Consider the following 20,823-nt stretch of genomic DNA (forward strand, 5'->3'; position numbering starts at 1 on the left):
TCAATTCAATTCAATTCAATTTATTTTTCTTTGTCAGAACGCAAAAGAAATGATATTGTAAAAAAGAAATACAGTAACAAAACCAACAAAAGGAAAAGGTGGCAAAACCTTAATGGTTTAAGACGTGCATAAAAAGATCTAATATTGCGGTATTTGCATCGATAAGTATAGTTAAGCACGGCCACCAAACCTGATACTGTAAAACAAGTAGCCTAGATGAATTAGTTAAGAATCAGTCGCCTCCTCGTTGCTGAAACAATTGAAGCGCCAATTCTTAAAGCAATGAGAACACGACTGAACCTAACAACATCACAAAAACAAACTAACACACACATATTGTAATTAGGTAATGGACTATCAAAACATGGATTATTTACAGATTTTATACAGAAATAAAGTGTTCGCAGCAACGATATTAAGTAGCCTATAGATTGCAGAACAAATACACAATATGGCAGCTCATTATCAAGATAAAATAGTTAAAAAAGCTTTGTTTTTTAAATTAATTTCTTGCACATGTAAAAGCATAAGAAGCATGATGGTAGCCTATATATAGCAGCGTGTTTTTGGTATTGCCAGTAAGAGTTGAATCATCTTTTATAGCATCAGTGAGGGATGGAGTGTTTTTGGTATCGCTAATGAGAGGTGGAGACTCTTTGGTAGTGCCGATGAAGGATGTAGTAGTGTCTGAGTTGTTTCAAGTATCTTTTCCAACCAACCTAAACAATAATCTTACAAAAAGTCAATCCATTCTCTGAACGAACATAATAGCTTATAATAATTAGGGGGTAGTTACAGTTAGATGCAAGCTTGTAGTAAATATAGTAATATTGTAGGATAAATTTACAAAAGTGGCATTTGGCAAGGCATGCTATACCAGGATTTGGTGCAACAATCAGTAACACAGTCAGAATTAAAGAGTTACAGCGTAGGTTGATTTTCAGAACGCAAGTGCTTTTTCAGGTTACTGCAAAATATTGAAAAGGTTTCAGTTTCGGTGATGGTTTTCGGGAGATTGTTCCACACTTTAACTCCACTAAACTGAATGGATTGTTGAGTCAGTTTTTTGGAGAAGTAGGGGAGGAAAAAGTGATTGTTGCTTCTGGTTGATATTGAGTGCAAATTGTTATTAAGTTGAAATAGAGAATTAAAGCACTGGGGTAAGTGATTGTGTTTGAGTTTGAACATAAATTTTGCAGTTTCTATTGTGTATAGTTCGTCAATTGTGAAGAAATTATGGGATTTAGAGTGATTTGATTCATGCTTTGCAATCATTTTGATAAATTTGTTGCAAATGTTTTGAAGTTTATTTAAAACAGTTACATGACCATGCTTCCATACACTTATGCAATACCGGAGATTGCTTTCAATTAAGGAATGGTAAAGGCAAATCAGATTGTTGGTGTTTAAGTAGGACTTAACCTTGCAGATCACTCCAAAGTTTTTGCGAAGTTTTTGCAGTAAGGATAGCATGTGGGGTTTCCATGATAAGTCTTCGCTCAACAGTATGCCCAGAAAACTAATAGTGTTGACACGTTCAATGGGTTGATTGCATATAGACAGTGTGTAAGGGAGGTTTGAAAGTTTATTGGTGTTATTGAATAACATGTATTTTGTTTTTTTTACATTTAGTGATAGCTTATTTGCTGCTAACCAATTTGTTACTCCTGTCATTTCCTCATTCGCCATTTCGAAAAGTTTGTCATAATTTTTACTGCAAAAGAATAAATTGGTATCGTCAGCAAACATTATAGATTCAGAGTGTACTAAACATCTCGAAAAATCATTAACATAGATTAAAAATAATAGTGGTCCAAGGATCGATCCTTGTGGTATTCCATAACATATTTCTCGTTTAGCAGACATTGAGTGAGATACTTCTACAACTTGAAATCTGTTTTGTAAGTAACTTCTGAACCAGTCATGGGCTATTCCCCTAATACCAAAATAGTAAAGTTTGTTTAGCAGAATGTGGTGATCGATAGTATCAAATGCTTTGGACAGGTCCAAAAATATACCTAGTGTTGTTTCTTTTCTTTCAATTGCATTTGAAATTTTATCAACAAGGTGTAATGCTGCATGACTTGTTGAGTGATTTTGTCTGAAACCAAACTGCTGACCATAGAAGAAGTTATTGCCTTCTAGAAAATTGTATATTCTATTGTACATTATTTTCTCAAGTACTTTTGAAATTGATGGTAATAAACTGATTGGTCGATAATTACTGCAGTCTTCTGCTTTCCCTTTTTTAAATACAGGTATTACTTTTGATGTTTTGAATGATGATATGAATTTGCCATTGGTTAAGGATAGGTTAAATATATGTGCAAGTGCAGTAAGTATATTGTCTGGGGAAGCTTTTATAATTTTTGTTGGTATTTCATCAATGCCACAACTTAGTTTGGATTGAAAGGAAGAGAGAATTTGCTTAATTTCAAGAGTGGTGGTGGGCTGTAAAAAAATTGATTTACTAATAGGATTGGAAAAGTAATCTGAAAATTGTGAAGTTGTGTTTGGGATTTTATCAACTAGCTTTGATGCAATTGAAGAAAAATATTCATTAAAGTAGTCAGCTTTATCTTTGTTGTGAACTAAGATTTTATCTCCAGCAACCAGACGGGACCATTTATTGCACTTGCTTTTCCCTAATAGCTGATTTAAAACACTCCAGGTGCTTTTAAGATCATTTTTGTGTTTTAACAGAGTAATTTTGAAATGATTTTGCTTTTTGAGTTTCAGTGATCTAACATAAAAGTTTCTCAGAGCATTGTACCGGGATTTATTTATTTCAGATGATTTTCTAATATATTTTTTATATGCAAGTTTTTTTTTTCTATGAAGTTCACAGAGTTCAGCATCATACCAACATTGGGTTTTCATGTGTTTTACTGATTTGACAGGAAAACAAATTTTCAAAGTTTAGATTCCAAAGTTGAGCCCTTTGTTGAAAATATAATAAAATTTGTAGAAACATGTAACGTTTTCCAAAAGATTTGGCTATTAACACCCCCAAGGACTTGTTTTAGACACACAGAAAGACACCAATAAATTTTGCAAATCGTAAATCGCGCAAATTTACGCGATCTACGTTTCTTTTTACTAATTTGTTGAAGCAATTTCAGAAGGGCTTACTTCGTTGGGTTTTTGTGTAGGTGAGTTTTTGGTGTTCTCTAATTTTAGCCGCAGTTTTTGCCTGTTCGTGTGTAAGAGCTACCTTTAATAAGTTAATAGCTGTTTATCTGCTAATAAATTTCATACAAATATTACCTTAAAAGTGTTTCCAGAAAGCGCTATAATCCATTATTTGAGTATAATTTTGCAAAAATTTTCCGGGGGAGCATGCCCCCGGACCCCCCTAGAATACGCGTGCCTTCGGCACGCGCTAACCATTCACCAGCTTTATTGCTTCCCTTGCTCAACCCACCAGAATACGCCACTACGCATCAGGTGGCGATGGCTCAAATCAAACACTTTGTCGTTCTCTTCAATTCATTAAATATTTGGCCCCCCCCCAATTTTTTTTCCTGGCTACGCCACTGGCACCAAAATGAACTTTCTGATAGTTCTTTCACGTCTTTTTTTACTCGTTCTTAAATTTTTGGTAACAGCAATTTGCTGACTGTTCTTTTGCTCATGCCATCTTTTTTTCATTATTCTAAACATACCGTAGTTCGAACGTTTCTGGAGTTCTTTTGTTTAATTATCAAACCCCTTTTTTATTTGGGGCACACTTTTTGACTAACTGAGATCACTTGCTAGCCAAACTTCAAAGATCTGAGAATTAAAAGTTTTATTCTTAAATTTTAGAAAGTTACAGTTATTTGTGAAGACTAGTGAAGTTGATTTCACATGAGAATACTAAATTAAGCTAATGATATGCGATTTGAGCAAAGAGAAAATTTTAGCCAAAACCCGCCATAACAGTAAAAAAACTTCGATCTTTAGGGTGGGCGCGTGATCAAGTGCTTCCATGGATCCGCTCCTGCCCGTTAGAAGTGTTGCAAGCTATTTGTGCAACAACCTACCTATTCACGATAGTCTACCACCACTAAGTTTTGAAACTTATTGGAAAGCTTGTTTTGTTACCACAAACAGAAAAACTTTTTTCACGAAACGTATATGTAGCGATAAAGACCAATAAACAACGTGTTGAAAAAAAGGAGAGCCGGTTAGCACTCCCCTTGATAAGGACGGATATGACTGGCTGAAAGGCCTTTCAATACACATAATGGATAAGGCACTGTCACTTTGTGGCATCTATCCATGTTTTCGTCGGAAACCAGGCTATCAAAGAAATCTTGTATTGTATAGACGTTTCATGACGTTCTTTAAACGTGGTTCTTTTAACGCGGTTTGTAATAATTGATAATAATGGAAATAGTTTGATTATATAAGATTATGCAACAAAGCCCGCCATTTCTTCATTAAATTAAGATTTGCAGACTTTGAATCAATGCAAAAATGATGGATTTGTCTTTGAATTCAGAAATCCTCTTCGGAAGCTTCATGTGACAGTTTCGTCATCGTTGGCTATATTTTTAGTGCAGTGATTTGGCAGTAAATGCATGGTTTTGGATTCATAGAAAATATGGTAGCCTATGTGGAAATTTCTATCCATGGCATGACTTGTTTGCAGCTCACCAATTTAGGACCGAAATCCATGCTAAAATTCAGCCATATTTCTCAAGGTCTTCTTCAAATAAGCTCGAAGTCTCGAAGAAACGATAACTTTTCAAATGAAAAAACAATCACATTACCACGCGTTTTGACCAAAATATATTCATAATTTGCACGCAAAAAACAGGGAACTGATCGTGCTTAAGAAAAATGGAACATGGTTTTTAGAGTTGCAAAATCTAAATCACCGGTGTTAGCTCGTGCTAAAAAATAGTGCGTAACCCAGTAGGTTAGGCCAGAAATATCAAAAATAAATATATTTAATTAAAAGTCAGTCAAACATTAATAAAACAAGAAAAAACTACTGAGCACCTTTACAAAAAGAAAAACACTATCATAATGACGAATGTTTATCGTTTAAAAAAGTGTCGGTGGTTGATGGAGGTGAATCAGAATGCGCTGTGGCAGAGCCATTATTATGGGATTCAAGGGAATTTGTGGAGTTGCAGTCGTTCTGCTGACAAGAGCCTTTGATACATATGTCTGGAGGCTGAATAGGAGCAGCCGATGAACTTTGTGAGTGCAATCCTTCGAGGACAAGGTTTGGAAACGAATTGCTCATGCTGGAAGTTCTTCGTGAAGCAGCGGAGTCATTTTGCACTGTGGATGATGTGGCGTCGGTGGTAGAAGAATGAGAATCGGTCGCAACTGTATTGTTAGTTTTGCGTTTCGGTCTTCGCATACTTAAGTAATGAGCGTATGAAGAGCCACGTGGTCTTCTTGCAAAAGTCCCTGACGTAAGGTTCGATTTGTTTTCAGACACTGTGAAATCACCTTCGGGAAGGTTCTGATCTGGATCGCGCGGCCGGGACTCGGCAACAAGTCGGCAGGGTACCGAGCCACAGGAATCGCTGCTGCTGCAGCTTAATCGCGAGTGAAATCGTTTCAGAGTCGAGTCAGCAGACGCGGCTACGTCAGGCACAACACAGTGACGGGTCGGGGTCTGAATGGAAGAGTCACTTCCCCAAAACGAGCTTCCGGGTTGATTGCGGTCTCTAACGTGCAAATCTCTGTATGGAAAAGGCCACTCGGTGCCGCTGTCGTCGCTTAAGGACAGATCACTGCTGCTGCTGTTTACTGACTGCCAAGTTGGCTTCACGTCCGGAACAGAAGCCAACTGTTTGCTTACAGTGGACGCTTTTTTATGAAACAGTTTTTGTAGGCGCTTTGGAGCAGCTGCGATCAAAGGGTTGCTCGTAGTCGTTTTCACTAGGACTTGATTTGATTTCGTGTCGACAGAGGGCAGCGCGCACAGCTCATCGGGATCGTAATAAAGATGAGGTCGTTTGAGAACATCTGAAGAAACGTCTGGCAAGTTGTGCTCACGAACTACAAGCAGCCGAATGTAGCCTTCTGCTCGGCAGAGATTGCTGCAACAAGAAAATCGACCGTAAAAGTTTTGACCAAATGTGCTCAACTTGCATGATGATAAAAATGATTTAACAAAGCGAGCTTGGAATAAGATAATGATGGAAAAAGTGAGAACAGACCAAAGAAGACATGGGAAGACAAAATGAAGAATAATCGGACAAAAACAAACTTAAAAATTGAAGAGAGAAGTGGAGAAGTCGCTGCAGACGACTGGTCGACCGTGATGAAGATCAAGTTTGTTTGAAGCAAAGTAAACAGAGAACAAAGGAATGGAGTGCATATAATTAAAGTAAAAATATTTAAAAACTTTTTTAATGAAACCCTTTTTAAAAAAATCTAGAATAGCCCACACGTAAAATACTCTTCAAATTGTAAATACATTGATCATACTTAGTAGCAATTAGACCACAACATAGAAAAGGGTCATGTGAAGACATTAGCTTTAAAATAAGGACGTTCTATGAAGATTGAAGAATCCAAATATATCTTACCACAGAAGTCCAGTCTGAATGTTCCCTTCAATTTCAGTCATAGAATTTCGTTTCGAAATGCAGCAGCAGTGAGGAACAGTTATTGACGTAGAATGACAGGAGTTCAATATCCTGCGGATCCACGCAGTGTGACGCAGTTGTCGCTCTCTTGCAAGTAACTTGCTCGCCCATGCGGCGGTTGGCACTGTGCAGATGTAAAGCAGGATAAAGAAAAAAAGAAATCCAAGCATAATGTTGATATCTTGAAAGTAGATTATTGCGGAGTTTTGTTAGAGTCTAAATCAAAACAAACTAATCACTTGGAACAGAATTTAAGCACACACATTTTACAAAAAAAAAATTAGTGTTTCGAAGAGGAGAAAAGTAAATTATGGCAACCAATTCAGCAATTAACGGGTAAGAAAATTTGAAAATTAATGGTCGGGAAGTAATTAAAAAAGTGATCCGTCATAATAAACGCAATGACCATCGATTTCATTGTTGAAGTTGTTTTGATGATGAAGGAGCAAAATGTTGTCATATTACCTGGATAGCGATTGTCGATGTACTTCAGCCTGCGAGTGGCAAGAGAAGTAACTCCGATGGATGAGAGACGGCAAAGGTCACACGATGGGGCGCGGGTGGAGGAGATCTGGGAAGGACGGTGGATCTGGTTGACCATGTACAAGGCATCAGGGACAGTCGATGGGACGACACTGGCTTCGGATATTGTCGTCTGCAGTGATCGCTTCACGGACTTCAAGTTAACATTTCCAGTGGATTCTTGAGATAAGCGCTCTTCCAATATCGCCTGCACAAAAAGTAACAATAACAGTTAAAACCTGGCACAAAGAGTTATGTGCATAATTTATGATTGCACTCTGTCTAATTGAGTGAAAAAATGTGAATCCACACTTGTGAAATAAACAACGATCATGTTGCTAAAAGCGAAAATTAATTTATTATGAAGTGAAAAAAGTGTTCCTAACAACCTATGTCATTACATCTACCCTTAGTTTGTTAGAAAAACTGTGTACTGCTGTCATCAGTGTGAATTGAAGCCACATTGAGGTGATTCTGTACCTTGGCTTCAGAGTAGTAAGGTGCGAACAGACGTGGTGGGCAAAACCCGAGCCCAGCCCGACATCGCAACCAGAAAAACTCATTTTCGCTGTCGTTGGTTGATCCTGAATGATGGTGCCACTCCAGCAAGTGTTCGGGCGGGCAGCTTATCACACCACGCTTGATGCCGCTAGCGAGAACCTAATAAAAATGTTGAGTTTTTAAAGAATGGACCAAGCGAAAGCACTTGAGTTGGCATTCATCAAACGTCTATCCACTACTTCCTCATCAAACCTTATCGACGATTCAACAGCATGAAACACCAATCTGCATACAATGCGGATTCTACGTCAAGTTTTTCACAGATGAAAATGAACGTATGTGGTTGTTTCTGGGCAATACACTGCCTTTGCACTACACACAATATATTGCCTTTTTACTATCTACGAATTTACTATGACCTAGTTATAAAAGTTTTACAATTTCAGATGCAATTTTTCCTGACCTGAACTCAGTGCTGCGTAAAAACCATTTAAATTTGTTATTGTTGTAAATTAAGCAAATTGCTTCGCCGGTGATCATTTGTTTATGGTAAGTTTGAAGACGTGAAGATATACTTCGCTGCTTGGTCAAACTCAACAACCTATTGCAGTCAATACGCGGTTTTGGAAAAATGGAAAAAGATTAATGAAAAGTACAGATTTGGGGTAAAATTCTTTCAAAAACAACTACTATTTTTCTGACTCAGCGTTTTTCCAGTGTGCAAAGTGCAACGTTTGTTCGACCAACCACAGATAGGTCAACAAAAGTTTTGCCTGTTGTTGCACATGAAACAGCAAACAACACTTTCACAATGATGAACTTTTAACAGAGGTAAGGACAAAGCCCCTGAAATTGTAAACGAGCTTCCACCATTGGCCGTTGCTTAACTTAATCTTCACTTGGCATTAAAAAACGAGAATTTTTAGTGAGTTGAAGAGCAATTTTAACAAAGTTATGATGACGATTGCTATGTTGATTGAACCCAACCTCGTGATTGGCTGGTAGGACGTGACGCAGCCGAACGTGAGACAGCAGAGCCGCTGTGATTTCGTGAAGCTCTTCAGTGTTGCCTGCCATGAGCAGCTCGCGACGACGAGTCGACGAAACGCGGAAATTTCGGGTCGCCTGGTTGAGGAGGACGTGACTTCGTACAAGGTTCGGCTCTGCAACAGAAGGGAAATCGGTTGGTTTTGAATCTTTATCCTCTGACTGGCAAAGCCTTGATAGGTCATTCCTAGTAGCTTCGCATACTTGTAGAGGCTTTTGACAAAGGGCCAGTTACCGAGACTGACAAATTGAAGTTTCCGATTGTTGAAGTGTTGTTGCCGGGAAATTATTCCATCCATTAAGTGCCGCTGAATGGAGAACAGTCTTTAGAGTGCGTCATCAAGCGCACACCCTGAGAGTCGAACCAGCGCCGCTTGATCTTGATGCTTTTTTGTTCACAAACTCACCAACTGAGCTATCGGGGCGAACGGGACAAAATGATTTCACAAAAAAAAAACTATTTCAACAAACTCTTAAGAAAATTACAATACATAGTAGTTATTCGACATATAAAAGAAACTGCTTTGCAAAAATCGTTAGTAACAAGCGAAGATCATAACCAATCCTCCTCTATTACCTCTCAGCTCTATTTTTCTCAACAATTCATGCTCTCCCCATTTGAGAACTGCTCGCAAAATTTCAAGTTCGGATGCGTTCACAAAGTCTGATTGGATGATTTCAGCCAATTCCGATGACGTAAGAGAAAACAAGACGGCATGAGCCAATAGCTGAAATGAGCGGATTTTAAAGTCGACGACATACAAGATGACAGATATTAGTAGCACGTCAAAGTGAAACTTATTCAATGCGTTTGAAATAGCCTACTATTGGACTAAAACCGTTAGAGTTATTTTTCAAGAAAAATTTTAAAAACGTGCTGCCTTCTTCAAAATAACATAGATGCCTGCTGAATAGTCTCACTCCATTTTTTCAGCGTTACTTCAATGCGACAACGTACAGAATTCGAAATTACTGCAATCAATGCTATGTTTATATTAAGTTATGGCAGTCTGCGTAAGGCACAAATCAACCATTTTGTACATCGATTGAACGTTTTCAGACGTTAAATCGATGTGAAAATCGGTTGACTTCACTTGCGGTCTGGGATGATGTCAAACCTGAAGAAAGTTCTCCCTTGCATAGCGAATGATCTGGCGACGAAGCCACTGCGACCCATGAGGTTGTGACGACCATTGGAGCATCTCGATGAAGTTGGACACGTTCAATTTGTCGATGAGAGCGTTTTCACAGCCTATCAACGTTGCAATTGCATAAATAATGATCTAATCACCATCAAACGTTACATGCTGGTATTTATCAGTAAAAGGTAAAGGTGAGTCCCATACTTGATACAAGAACCGAGGGATGAAAAGATAAGGTTCTCATTATACTAAGCAGGATGGCCAGTTCCTTTCTCTCGGCCGCCTTTCCTTCAGAAACTACGCCCACCCAATTTATTAGGGTCTGCTACTATTCGGTGAGTCCGATTCGGTGAGTCCGATTCGGTGAGTTCCTAACCTTTAACCCTAACCCCAAACCCCTAACCCTAAAACGGCAATGATAATTGGGCTACGGTACCCGACAATTAAAAAAAAAAATTGAAAAAATCCCCCGTTAAGGGATCGGACTCACCGAATCGGACTCACCGAAACGGGCCATTCCGATTTATTACACCCTGGGTAAAGGTGAGCGGTGTTTTTCAAGAATCAGTTTAAGACGGGAGTCGAACCAGGATTGCATGATTAGAAAGCGAGCGCCTTATCCGCTGTGCCATCCCAGTATTTATCAGTACCAAACAAAAAAATTCCTCATTTGCTAGGCCAAGTTATACTACCCAGCAAGCAAAGCTTTAAGTACGGCGATGTTAAAACAATGCAAAAACGTAAAATTTTGATTGATGGGTAGAAACAAGCAGCAAACTTTTAGCCCCTGTACCTCTAAAACGTGAGACTGCTGGTTGGGAAAAGCACCAAAAATGTTTGTTAATGCAATGTGCAAATAGAAGACGCGCCCAAATTGAAGGAATTTAGTGGTTTGAATTAAATGCAAATAGGGTGTGATTGTTGATTTAGAGATTCAGCGACTAGGCGTAATTGCTACTGCGCACTTTGTTTGCGGCTCCCATCAACCCAGAACAGATATCAATCACAGTAAACAAGCATCTTTCATTTGATGGTTTCCAACAGAAAGTACTACACATAATTATTGCAAGAAAGTGGTTGCCACTTGAGTGTTTCAATAAGACTTGGCAAAGTTTCCTAATCACCAGATGCAGCAATGACACGATGCTATTAACTTGCGCTTCCTTTGCGCCATCCTATGCACCAAACGAGTCGTAAACAAAATTTGAGCTTTCGCAAACGCCAAGCAAAGCTTTTGAGTGATAGAAATAACCGAGAGCCTTCGTAGCTATTGGTAAAATTTGTACGTAACGTAATACGGCAAGGTTACTGGTAAATTTTGATGGCTGTAGGTTGTTGGTGTAGAAAAGTAATAAATACATCACAAACTTTACCTTGGATCAAACTTGAGAAGTCAAGAAAATGTCCAATGCATAAAAGTTCCATGAGATCTCTCACTTCGGCCGAGAGGGATTCCATAGCCACCCTGTGCGATATCAATGGCACACTCTTTGTGATTCGTTGAAGGTCGACCTGGAAAGATTTTAGATTAAATAAGGATCAATCACGCTTTGTATAATGTATATTCATTTATAAAATGTCACCATGGAATATTTTACAATTTATATACGTCCGCAGACGTTGAATCAATGTAAAAACCGGTTGACTTGCTGTGTGGGTAACTACAGTACGTCAAGAGGCGCTAAAAACCCTTATTACATTTTTGGTGGCAACGCGAAGCATACGTCATAAGATATTACAACAAGAGGAAATGATTATCACGATGCCAGAGTGGCAGACCATGAGCCATAACTGGGACGCTGGAAATGTTATCCGTGCCACAAGTGACATTAGAGCGAAGTGTCTGGATTTGTAGAAATTGAGCGGCAACGCCGGGTGTGGATTAATAAGAAGCATTTCGCAAGCAAAATTCAAGTTGCTAGCATCGGCACATAGAATTAAAAAATGGCCATCATTGGGAACAGAATGATAAATCAAGAAGTCACCAGAAAAGCGCAAGTTTCAGATAAAATGGTAACAGAAAAAATCTAACTTATTTTACTATGGCCAAAAAAGTTATACATAATAATATGTAACTTGTACTAGTTATTAATTTTCATGAAACATCTTAATATAATATTACATGTCACATATCTACGATTCTACGTAGTAAGTTAGTTACTTATTGTAGCTTACATCTGCTGGTAGAAAACATCACTGTACGTATCTTCAACACTTTGGTGTTAATGATGAAGTTAGGTTAATGCGAACATTTTTCTGTTGCTTTTTGCTGTTTTTGTAAACATATTTATATAGTGCACGGCTACCTAAAGATACGGCCTGATTTGCCACATTTTGCAGAAATTGCCAGATTTTTCTAACTTTGGGCAAATGTTTAAATAATTTTTTCTGAAAATTATATTTTTACGCTTTCTTTACAGTTTTCCCCAGATGACACAATTGGTTTTAACATCATCAGATGTTGAAAAACAAAGAAAATTTGATTTCGAAGATTTTAGTCAGCCCATTAATTTTTTAATAACAGTCTGATTCAGCTTTTTTCAACTTACTTTTTCTCATTTTCTACTTCTTCCCCAAGACAACAAAAAGCTTTTATATCATTAGGAGACAACAAAAAGTAAAAAAATTTCAGAAAATGTCAGTCAAACACTAGCAGTAGCTGTAATCAAAATCTGCAAAATGTGACAAACCAGGCCGCATCTCCAGGTGGCCATGTATAGTGTAAGTTTATTGACCTGCAATTTTTTCATAACTTTTCAATTTATGGCAACACTACCTGACGTCTTCCAAACCTTACCTCATCTGTGTACATAGCGTACAAGACAACGGAAAAATATCTTGGAGAAAAGACCTTCCAGTCGAGTTCGATGGTCATGAAAGGTGACGATTTGTCGGCAGTTGAATCTCCTCGTTCCTGTCATTGGATTATTAGGATTATATCGACTCATGAAGAACTGACAGCTTCTTGGCGATGTGAAGAATCCATACAAGGGGGGATTGGGGGAAACAAGCTTGCCTATGTTGCAAGGCAAACTATGCCGATCGCATGCACTCATTTCTTCAGCATTTAGTAAGTGCAATGAGGTTTGGATTTAGACATGGAGGTTTTTGCTTGTTTTTTCCCCATGAATTATGAACAAACAAAGCATAAAAATCACTTTTTACATAAACTACATAGAAATTTAAGTGTTTGAGGTTAAGACAAAATGTATTTTGAGTCTGTGTCATTTGTCCAAGTCAAGTAAACGAAATTTCATCGACCTACTTTGAGCCGTTGAATGACGTTTCGAAAAAACTTGGACCTGGCAGCAACAACAAAACTGTGACAATGGCAGCATAGCCCTGGCTGACGTGATCTAAAAAAACAACAAAAAAACTTAACGTTTGATTAAAAGCAATTGAACAATTTCTACCAAAATAGAAACAAAAACTTTGTTTACGTTCATCATCATCAAGTTCCTTCCTCCTGATGATGGTTGGAGGTAATGAAGTGGTAAATTTGTCAGAATACGGTACGAGACATTTAATTAATTGTAATTTTACACTCATGTCTAACAGTTTCAATCTTCATTTGACGTTTCGGCACAGTTGAAGTACATCAATCAACTGTTAAGTAAATGATTTGGCAACCCTGATAACTTCTGCACAGCGATAGCTCCAGTGCCGTTATACTGGATAAGCATAATCTGTATTGTCTCATTTTGCGATGCTGATTATTATTAAACTTTTAAAGAGAAAGCTACAAAATCAGTTCGAAGTGTGAATGCTTTATGCATTTCGAGATTCTGGTGCGTTTCGGAAGTATAACAAAACAAGGTAGCTTGAAATTCGAAACAAAACTCTTCAGTAAGAAAATTATTTCTAAACGAAAACAAAATAAGGAATCGCGGGTCGACACAAAATGACCGTGCTACGCATTGAAAACATGGCGATGAAATAGGCCTACTCATTTCACCAGAAATGATTTGCATCTTCTCACCTGAGATGGGAAGAAACAACAGACAACAAAGAGGAAACGGCAAATACCAACTTAACATCTCCAGTGACGTTGGCAGATAAAAGCAAATCCTTCATGTCGTTTCGAAATTCTTCGACAAATTTATTTTCAATATTACTGCAAAAGAAACGCGCGTTAATTTATTATAATGACTAAGCAAAAATTTGCTTCTGTCAAACTAACTGGCACATAATCACTTGACGTCAGGCAAAGCAGAAGGCAAACAGAATTTTTTTTATAAACTGAGCAATACACAATGATAAACTGCACTATAAAGTGTTCACACAAAACACAGTGAATGCTTGGTCAGTGTCCGTGAATGAAAAAAATCAAAAGTGACACTTCCTATATGTGTGAAAAAACATAACTTGAAAACATTTCATGATGTGGTTAGATGAAACGGAAATAAGTATACAACGACAAACTATTGTTTTCCAAGTACTTTGTACGATTCAAAAAGATTAAATAAGCTGACTTTAAATAAGTTCATATTGTCAAAAGGTCTTTGTCTATCAAACCAAACTTCCTTTCAATGCTATCGGCAAAAGTAAAGACAGCCAGTCAATTGTCAGCACGCTTTCTAAGTGAGCAGCTATGATAGCACAAAAGTCAATGTTATTTTTAGATTATGATAACAGATAAAGCAATCAGTAGCGATTTTCTCCTAGCAATAGATTACATACCCCTTATCAACGTTGAAATTATTAAAAGCGGGTTGACTGGTTGGTGGCTTGCCATTCTTCTTGTCATTTGCAGTGTGACTTAAAACCTACATTGATGCAAAAATATATATAAAGGTTATTAATATCTTTTCAAGTATTACCGATTTATTGCTTTTGCATAATTTTCAGGACCTTTTGATGATAGCCCTTTTAAAGTGAAACAGGCTGTAGAGATTTTAGAGAGTAATAACTATATTTGATGCAATTCGCTCTGCTTGGCTTTTTGCTTGGCATTGAGCACTTTTTGTAGTATTAATAGTATAATATTTATTGTTTAAAGGTTATTATAGGTATATTTGAGCAATAATTAATTTAACAATTGTAACTTGTAACGCATCATTAAAAGTATTTGTTGTCGAGCCCAAGGAAGTATTACTGTACTCTCCAACCAATGTGGCTACATAGCCGAGTGGTGAGAGCCATAGTTCGGCGTTCGAAAGGGCGCCGATTCGACACCGCTCAAGAGCATGTGGCTGCGTCTTTGGAAAGACACTTAAAAGCACGCCGTCGTGTGCAGAGTGGCGCCCCTTCGACTATAGCCCTTGATTTCTCTCATGTTTGCAAATTAAGCTACAATACTCTAGAGAGAAATGACGGCGGCCCTTCTTAGGGCTATGCTGAAATGAACTAACCAATACGGTTATTTGTTTATAGTAATATTATATTTTTATTTGCTTACAGTATACGTAGCAGAGGTGTATAGAAACAGGATGCGGACCTTACTGTTTTTTAACGGATCGGGATCCTAAATTTTCAAGATATTTCTTATTAAATTTTGAATAAACTCCTGTCAACATTTTGAAAACCCAGAGAAAGTTTTGAACTATGGCGTTTGTGTGTGTCGTCATAAGCCATTTCTGGTGTTACTCTGCGTAAAGCGCATTATAATATACATGTCATGTCTTTGCCTTGCAAATGCCATGCCTCAAATTTTTTGCAAACATTTTTTAGCAAAAATATTAAAATGTCAACTTGTCATGTAGTGAAATAGTTTTTAATGAATTTTCAAAAGTAAAGTTAATTCGGGTCTGTTTCGGATCCCGATCTCCAAAGGCAAATGTCAGATCGCATTAAGATTCTAAAAACCTTGGAATTGTACACCTCTGATAAGTAGATGATATCGGGATAAAAAAAATACTGAAAGATATACAGTCACTCACATCCAACTGGTCAGTCGATTTGTTTTCAGATTTTCCATTGTCTTTAATTATCTCATCAGTATGTGATGTCAAAAGAAGGCTTTGTTCTGCATGTGGAACATCAAAGTTCTGAATGATTAAAGGCTTTTCGCCATAAATGTGGCATAAGAAATTGTCCAAAAAAAATTCCGGCAGTGATTCTTTTGCGAAGAAAGTCAATTGGTGGGCAGCTTTGTCGTAAAAAAATGAAAAATGAACCGGTAAGTTCTCCAGTACACCGTAAGGTTCTGACGATAATTCCACTAAGTCGTCTGTGTCAACTTTGCATCGTGGGTCGGAGAGGTTGCTCTGTCACAACAAAATATATTTATTAACAGTCTCATAAATACTTGAACAGGTTACGAAGATACGTTTGCATCTACTGTATAATATTTATTAAATTCAATTATTGATATTGCAATATTAATATTAATGTAGTACCGCAAGGTTATATGATGGACTATATCCACAGAAATTCTATTCATCCCCAAACTGAGAAAAATTACTACAGTATAATAATATGAGAAAATATACAAAACTGCACGAAATCTTTCACTTGTTACATTTATACAGCAAAGGTGAAGCAGGATGTTGCAATGAAACATTAGTGATCTTCATACCACGTTTTAATAAGTAAATTTCAATAATGCATAGTTGCATACATGTGCAGTTGTGCACGTTTGCACATGCTGCATGATTGCATGTGTAATGTTACGTTTTTTAATGCTTGTCACTGAATATAGCAAGTAGTAGTAATGAACACCAGGGTGACCACTGACCAGCTTTCCATACTACTTATAAATTACCTATTATTGTAAGAAACTTCATGCCATGTTAGATATTTACAATTCTAAACATAGCATTTGAAATGTTTAAAATACAAACAAAATAAAATGACACAGCCACTTTAATACCTACCATTATTGTCTTTACTGGGGAAAGTAGTATGCAAGTTCGTTTTGAAAACAGCACGGAATGCACTTTCACATTAGGTCTATAAACCTTTGATAAACTGGTTCTTTTTTCAATCCCATGACACACATGCAAATCACATAAGTATTTTTCTTTCTGTATTTTAAGGAGATCTTCTGATACAGTGGATCCATTGGGACGAGCCAAGTCCGCCTGATTAAAAAAAAATATAAATCAAGCACACATAAAAAAAAGAAGGTAAAGCACAGTAAATTGAAATGGAGTAAACGTAGCAAAAAGGAAATGAAAAATAGGGTAAGATTGCATTTCAACAATTGCGGAGCAAACCACCAGTCAAATCCTGATTCAGCAGTCAGAATCCCTCCAAAACAAGGTAAATAACAGGATAGCCTATCAAACATGTTCACATAAATACACTGTATGTTTAAGTTACCAACTCAACATTCCTTTAATAAAAATGAATTATATACTACAAAATACTAAAATAAATATGGCATACTAGGAAATGTTTATTATCTGCATATAGAACATATTCATTAAAGCTTTCCATCACAATATGATTTCAAGCATTCATTAAGTTTCAATCAATTTACAATGAAACTTTGTTGTGATCGCCTTCCTCTAGCGTGAATTTAAGAGTGGGAAAATTTATCAAAAATTATTAGAATACTTGCAATTGCAGACTTAAAACTTGTATGTGCTGCAGTGCAAACATTTGTTGCTTCTCAAGCATGGTTTGCAGCATGTTTGTTTTGATGGTGTGGACAGTAGGCTACTCTTAAAGTTTTAGGTATTTTTATTCAGTTGTTGACAAACAACCTGCCCTACAGACCAATCACCTAGGGTACCGGTAGCCATAGATTGTGTAAAATACAAGAGGTAAACGCAAATAGCATTCTTTAATTTTGGGGCATTTTAATTGACAAGGGCATTTTAAATTTTGTTGAAAACAAGAAACATGCCTGTCTTAAATCAGGCCTTAAAACTTGTGTTTTTTTTCGGCAGCCATCGTGGCCTACCGAGAGCTCTTTCTCGGCGGCCAAATCTGCGTGCTTGGAGGTCAAAATACAAATAACGATACCACAAGTAAACAGAATTAAACTTGCCAAAATGCAAAAATGATCACTTAGCGTTGTTGAAGTCTGAGCAACGTCCTGCAATAGAATCGTTGTAGGCCTACCACGCAATAACTGCTTTATCGCGATTGTAATCCGCTATTGCGGGACCATCTGACGATACTAAATTGTTTCAACTGCTCTCAGCTCAGTAAATTGTTTCAACTGCATACCGCCTTTCATAAAACCTGACCATTTATTCCGTTTAATATAATGTCACCATTGAGCATGTGAAGTCACTAACACACAGCAGGAACATTTCTCAACTATGAAGACACATGTTTTCCCCTCGGATGTCAATTAACTTAGTTCTCCTTTTTAACAACGATTCAATGTCCGGCAACATTGAATTGATATAAAAACGATAATATTGCCAGCCGATGTAAATTAGCACCTCAGATTAACACTTTGTTAAAATAAACATCGGGAATTGCAAACAAGACTTACAGTTACAGCGCTGATGATCGCAGCTGGATATATTCCATATATACAATAGCAAAACAATGAAAACTATTAATACTACAAAAAGTGCTCAATGCCAAGTAAAAAGGCAAAGCAGAGCGAATTAAATCAAATATAGTTATTACTATCTGAAGCCTTTACAAATTGTTTCACCTAACGGATCATCAGAAGGTCTGAAAAAACATGCAAACAGTAAAGAATCGATAATTCTGAAAAGATATTAAATATTACAACTGTAATTTAATCTGCCAAAAAAATCTCTAAACCTGTTATTACAACTGTAATTTAATCTGCAAAAAAAACCTCTAAACCTGAATTCCTGAAAAGATATTAAATATTATAACCTTATATTATATTATATATATATATTAGGAGGCTGTCCTTAGTAATTCTGGAGTTTTTTTTCTGCAGATTGGATTACGGTTATAATATTTAATATCTTTTCAGGAATTCAGGTTTAGAGGTTTTTTTTGCAGATTAAATTACAGTTGTAATAACAGGTTTAGAGATTTATTTGGCAGATTAAATTACAGTTGTAATATTTAATATCTTTTCAGAATTATCGATTCTTTACTGTTTACATGTTTTTTCAGACCTTCTGATGATCCGTTAGGTGAAACAATTTGTAAAGGCTTCAGATAGTAATAACTATATTTGATTTATACAATAGCAAATGTTCCCGTGCAATACAACAGTGGTGATTATGACGCGCTGACCTAATTTTGCGTCACTCTTTGATACGGTACTACATATTATCGACATTCAATCCACGATCATTGCGAAACTAAATAAATGGCTAGAAGAAACCGGCGGCCAATCTTGGCCGACTGAAGAGGTAGCACCACCGGTCATTCAAGCACTACTTAGCGGCCATGGCAGCCGGCTGCTTTAAGGCTTGTTAAATAGTGTAGGCTATTATTAATAGTGTTTTAAAACACAATGAATAATAATGGTATGGTACACGTATATGAAACGGTACAATTATAAAAAAGATACATATATATGTGTTGTGTATTGAACTTTTGTTACTTAATGTATTTTTCCAGTGATGCTATCCATAAAATTGGTTACTTAATGAAAACTATGCACCTCCTCTTCTTGCGATAATGTTTTCTGCATCTCAGCAATCACATTATAACAAAGTTTCATCACTGAAAGATAACAAGCTATAAAAAATAGAAATATCATACTGCATCTGAGAGTTCTTTAAGCATTGCAGTAAGTTCATATTGTGCAACCATACATCGCAAATCACTGGCAGTCCATGTGCTTGTTAATGAGCGAATATGTCTTCCATGAATCGAAAGCTTTGATGCAAGCCTAATAGTAAAATACATATGTCACCTGCTACAAGCATCTTTAAAGTCATTATCATAATCATTAATCAGGATTATTTATTTTTATGACAATTGTTGCAATGTTAATCAAATGAATCACTAAAATCAAAAACATTGTTTTGTTTTCTTGCCACACTGACATTTCACATAGCATGATAATCTTAAGAGCAAATAACATATATATATAATATTTTCAGGCACAGTATGTTTAAAGTACAATATGGTCGGTGGTCGCGGTGCAGCAATTTCAGAATGAAGTATTCATGGAACAACAGTGGTAAAAATACAACACTAAACACAACACATAAAAATATATATATGTAATATCAATACTAGAACGGAGCACAAAAGGCTACATAGTTGTCATTTTCATATGATACCTTTTATAAATCCTTGGAAAACTTAACTTCTTCTTTAAACTTGATAGTCCAGATTTTGTTTTCCTCTCATGATGGACAGTGTGATGTTTCTTGGTAGGTCCAGTCATATCAAATACAGTACGAGTAATGCAATGTTTTAGAGGCAAAGATGTAGTAAAGCATACATGTAGTCCAAAAATTCTAGGTGCATAATAATAATTTTGTTTTATTTTGCACCAGTTGCGACAACAAACAATATCATACACTGAGGTTACAGAATAGGGTGGAGTGAAAAATTTTTTTTCTCTCAAATTAAAAAAGAGGGGTTCTAAAAACTTGTCATTTGACCCAAAATCACCATTAAAATTGATTTTAGGGTGTGGCACTTTTAATTGGCCGTGCCACCCGACCCTAGGGGTCGCGACGAGGTTAAATTTCATGAAATCCGCATAACTTTACAACCGTACATGCTAGAAACTTGAAATTGGTCTTAAAAGATTCAGAACATGTTTCTATCTGCTCTAAAAGCAATTTTAACCATAAATGCAACAGAAAATGATTTAAATGAAAAAAACTGATATTTTATCATTACGCTCTCAACCATAATAAGTATGTACTGTGTGCATTGTGGAATCGTCCATTTTAGAATCTATTACATAGAGGAACAACATAATAGACTATATTTCAAAATCCATTCACAATCACAATCAATCCTGGAAGAGCACTATGTCATTGTTGGAGTACCAGGCGAGTATTATTTGACCCATGTCACACCTGAGGATGGGAAAGGAAGAACAACTGCAAATACCGTCAATGATGCCATAAAGTACACTGAACTGGGCGACAAACTTGTAGTTGTAGGAACTGATGGCACGGCAGCAATGACCAGATCATACAATGGCTTAATCA

General features: G+C 36.8%; 1 protein-coding gene and 1 non-coding gene across 2 annotated transcripts; one reads left to right on the forward strand and one right to left on the reverse strand.

The window, feature by feature from the left end:
* The first annotated feature begins 4,146 nt into the window (after positions 1–4,146).
* LOC145784935 (U6atac minor spliceosomal RNA) lies at positions 4,147–4,273 on the forward strand. Its single transcript, XR_014291096.1, has one exon. It is a non-coding gene; the product is annotated as a U6atac minor spliceosomal RNA (small nuclear RNA).
* Positions 4,274–4,767: 494 nt separating this feature from the next.
* On the reverse strand, positions 4,768–20,042 carry LOC145784581 (BTB/POZ domain-containing protein 7-like). Its single transcript, XM_082596429.1, has 16 exons — positions 19,936–20,042; positions 19,409–19,538; positions 16,627–16,833; positions 15,691–16,017; positions 14,492–14,577; positions 13,791–13,925; positions 13,077–13,167; positions 12,609–12,725; positions 11,185–11,323; positions 9,788–9,921; positions 9,247–9,397; positions 8,610–8,785; positions 7,602–7,781; positions 7,065–7,329; positions 6,540–6,723; positions 4,768–6,047 (listed from the first exon to the last, which is right to left on the reverse strand). Exons 1-16 carry the CDS (start codon positions 20,040–20,042, stop codon positions 5,012–5,014), a joined length of 3,465 nt encoding a protein of 1,154 aa, XP_082452555.1. The 3' UTR covers positions 4,768–5,011.
* Positions 20,043–20,823: the final 781 nt, after the last annotated feature.

This window comes from Aplidium turbinatum, chromosome 15 (genome assembly GCF_918807975.1).
Source record: "Aplidium turbinatum chromosome 15, kaAplTurb1.1, whole genome shotgun sequence".
Lineage (NCBI taxonomy): Eukaryota > Metazoa > Chordata > Ascidiacea > Aplousobranchia > Polyclinidae > Aplidium > Aplidium turbinatum.